The 3,535-nt window shown below is 46.1% G+C and overlaps 1 protein-coding gene across 1 annotated transcript in view; it reads right to left on the bottom strand.

Moving 5' to 3' along the window:
• pou2af1 (POU class 2 homeobox associating factor 1) overlaps positions 1 to 2,742 on the bottom strand; it is a 30,067-nt gene extending 27,325 nt beyond the window's left edge. Inside the window, exons 1-3 of the mRNA XM_017308115.1 lie at positions 2,731 to 2,742; positions 2,619 to 2,658; positions 2,207 to 2,499 (exon numbers count right to left, since the gene is read on the bottom strand). Of these exons, the coding sequence (XP_017163604.1) occupies positions 2,207 to 2,499; positions 2,619 to 2,658; positions 2,731 to 2,742 (345 nt within the window). The remainder of the gene's footprint in view (positions 1 to 2,206; positions 2,500 to 2,618; positions 2,659 to 2,730) is intronic.
• Positions 2,743 to 3,535: the final 793 nt, after the last annotated feature.

The following is a 3,535-nucleotide window of genomic DNA, read 5'->3' as shown; positions in this document are numbered from 1 at the left end:
CAGCAACCGTTTTACTCCAGATGGCTTTGCACTGACGGATGTGATGCTGGACCGAGGTCACTGCGATGTCCTTCTCATCCGCCAGAAAAAGAGGGGGTTGGTAGCCTAAGGAAACCTCAAAAGGGKACAACCCAGTGGCAGCAGAGATGTGAGCATTGKGAGTGTACTCCACCCAAGTACACTCACAAGGTAGGTAAGAGCTCCAGTCAGTCGGGTTGGATGAGGTGAGACATCTTAAAGTGGCCTCCAACTCCTGGTTCATGCGCTCCACTTGGCTGTTTGACTGTGGATGATAACCAGAGGTTAGAGACACCTTGGCCCCCAGGGCCGAACAAAAATGCTTCCAAACCTGGGCTGAAAACKGGGGACCCCGGTCAGAAGGAATATCTTGGGGAATCTCATGCAACCTGAACACATGTTTAACCAACAGTTGGGCAGTTTGGAAAGCGGAAGGCAATTTTCTTAACGGGATCAAATGGCAGGCTTTGGAAAACCGATCAATAACAGTGAAAATGGTGTTCATTCCTTTGGAAGTGGGGAGTCCAGTAACAAAGTCTATGGCTATGTGCGACCAGGGGCGTTTTGGTGTGGGWAATGGGTGTAGCAGACCAGATGGAGACTGATGGGAAGGCTTATTTCAGGCACAAATAGTACAGGCCAATACAAACTGGCCTGTTTGTATTGGCCTGTTTAAGGACGGCCACGGCTTTAAGGTGGCCGTCCTTAAAGATGGACGGCCACCAAAAATGACTAAGGCGGTCGTACGGGTGATGGTTGACTAAGGCGGTCGTACGGGTGATGCCAGGATGGGCTGAAAACTTAGAGGAATGTAACCAGTCAATCACTCGAGCCCGCATGGTGGAGGGAACAAAAATCTTGTTGGGAGGTCGCGTGCCAGGATCTGGCTCATATTGTTGAGCCTGCCTCACCAAGTCCTCAATCTCCCAAGTAACCATGGCCACAGAACAGGTCGGAGGGAGGATGGGTGCAGGGATCTTCTCCGAGTCATCAGGGGAGAACAGCCGGGACAACGCATCTGGTACGCCAAGTCCTTATGATCCGTCCACACGATGACGGGTTGTTCAGCACCCTCAAGCCAGTGTCTCCACTCCTCCAAAGCTAATTTAATAGCTAGCAGTTCACGGTCTCCTACATCGTAATTTCTCTCCACCGGGGACAATCTGCAGAAAAAGAAAGCGCAGGGATGGGTCTTATGATCCTGGACGGAGTGTTGNATGGTCATGAATAAGACAGGATTTGTTGGACAATGATTGAACATTGAAAAGTTCTATTTTAACACTGGCTGGAGCAGAAACCTTTTGAAGACGTTTCAACAGACTGAAATCCACTCCACGTTTTCCTTCCCCCTTCATGCATTGTGTTCTTCCAGCCATATCAGGGACCACAGACGCTGCATTCTGATRATGTAATCGATGCGCTGCACGTCCGGTAGACCAGAAGGAAACCATGGGGCCAGACCCAGCCTGCCGATAATAAACAGTTCTCCTCCGAGAGCCTCTATGTACATAACGAGGTCTACGCAGAAGACCCAGTCGTTTTAAGATGGAAACACAAGGTGGGATGGAGCAGTTGTTAAGTCCAATCAGCTGGGAAGCAGAATAGGTCAACATCGACGAGCCTGCCAAGCCGAGAGAAGCTAGCATAGAGCTAACCGCTAACAGCAGACCCACGGCTCCAACACAGATATTCAGGAAGCAGAGCGATGTAATCCACAGCATAACTTGAAGAATAGCACAGGAGAAAATCCAGTAAGGGATGACGGCAGATGGCCACGACAGARCGGCTTGTTTTTCGCGGAKAAGCGGCGAACATTCAACGCCAGCGTCCTCTCGTCGGGAGAGGACGACCCGACATGCATTGTAGTTCAGTTGCATCAAGCCAACGTTCACTGAACCTTGTGAACTATGCTGCTGGATTCTAAAAACAACCAAACTGGCATTCTTTTCAGACTACCTGAGAGTGTTTGAGATCACAGATTTCCCAGGTAAATGTGAGTTTAATGAGTTTAAAAGATTGTTGGATCTTCTAGTTTTATGTGTTTTATGCAAACTAGCACTACGTCTGTCAGGCCACCAATCCAGTTGTGTTTCCATCGCCTTCATTTCTTAATACATACTCAAGAGTTCAGCACCTTGGCTAATATTCTGAAGCTGGTTTGAAGTTTGCACTGTGATTTCTTACTCACGCCAAAGTTAGTTAGCAGCGGTGTGTGTGTATAGGTCAGCATGGTGTAGCTGGGACACAGAGTTTGCATGTATACATCAGCAGTGAGGGCAGAGGCAGCTGRGTAGGCCAGAGACTGAGCTGCGGAGTCCTGCTGGTTGTAGTCAGATGAAGACCACGGCATCACAGCAGGCTGCAGCCCAGAGGTGGTGATGGGGGGAGCAGGTTTCCACCCGGCACCCTGTAGCCCTCGGTCTGCTGCCCCAGGAGACTGCTCAGCAGGGGAAGCACTGGCAACATCTGAACAAAAACCACCTAGATATCAAAGATCAGTCCAAGATTGAACACTTTCTTCTTTCTTTTTTTTTTTTTACATAAAGTGTTCTTTGTTTTGGTTAATGTGTAATGGAGTCTCATGCAGGTGAAGCACGTACCTTGTGCAAACGATGACTGATTGCTGTAACCCACCACATCCTGGAAAAAAAGCAGACAATATCACAAAATAATTTTTTTTATCTGGAATTGTCACAGCAGCAGAACAGCAACCATCCATGTCATGTTGATATGTAAACATAAAATCCAGGTGGGAGCTGCAGCTGGGACGAGGTATTAATTACACTGCAGGAGTTTCTGTGCAACACATGGTTAAGTGAAAGCATGCAGAAACAGTAACAGAGGGATTTACCACATCTGTTGTTTTTATTCATTTATSCACTATTAACTATATTTGAGTTTTCTAATCTATACWTAAAACCCCAKCTAAATTCAAAACAGGCTAACAAGTACAACRCAATTYTATCCTGTTCCAAAATTGACCTTTATTATAAACTATTAGTCTTGGCTTCATCATGCAGTCCTGAAGAAWATCTTMAGAACAGAGAGAAACTACTTAGAAAATATTGCCGTAACCYTATTGCAAGGCTTCAAAATGTTAAAAGAACACAACAAGAACAGAACAAATAGAATATGCAAATGAGTTTGAACAGTGTGTTCAAACTCAAACAGGCTACTTATCAGCTGGTTAAAAGATTAAACTCACTAACCTATAAAATGTCTAAATCTTGACTTTTAATCTCATATTATGGTTCCCTTTTGGAAAGGGCTGAAAAGCTGTTTGTCTTTGAATGAACCAAGATTGCTGGTTGCATAAGCAGGGTTTCTCGCAATACACAACTGAAGCAGAGGTCGGRTGCTGTGAAGGGCTGCGCATGGTCAGGTGCAAGTGCCAAAATCGATTCTCATTATTGTATGATGAAAATCGCATCATTTTGTTTCTAGCCTCTTGTCGTCTGGCCCTTCTTTTCACAGCCCCCCAATGACCTTTACTCCCCCTCTGAAAGCAAAACTATAT

The sequence above is a fragment of the Poecilia reticulata genome, linkage group LG13 (assembly GCF_000633615.1).
Source record: "Poecilia reticulata strain Guanapo linkage group LG13, Guppy_female_1.0+MT, whole genome shotgun sequence".
In the NCBI taxonomy this organism is placed as follows: Eukaryota; Metazoa; Chordata; class Actinopteri; order Cyprinodontiformes; family Poeciliidae; genus Poecilia; species Poecilia reticulata.
The sequence above is the reverse complement of the archived record's forward strand: the minus strand, read 5'-3'. Positions and strand labels throughout refer to the sequence as shown.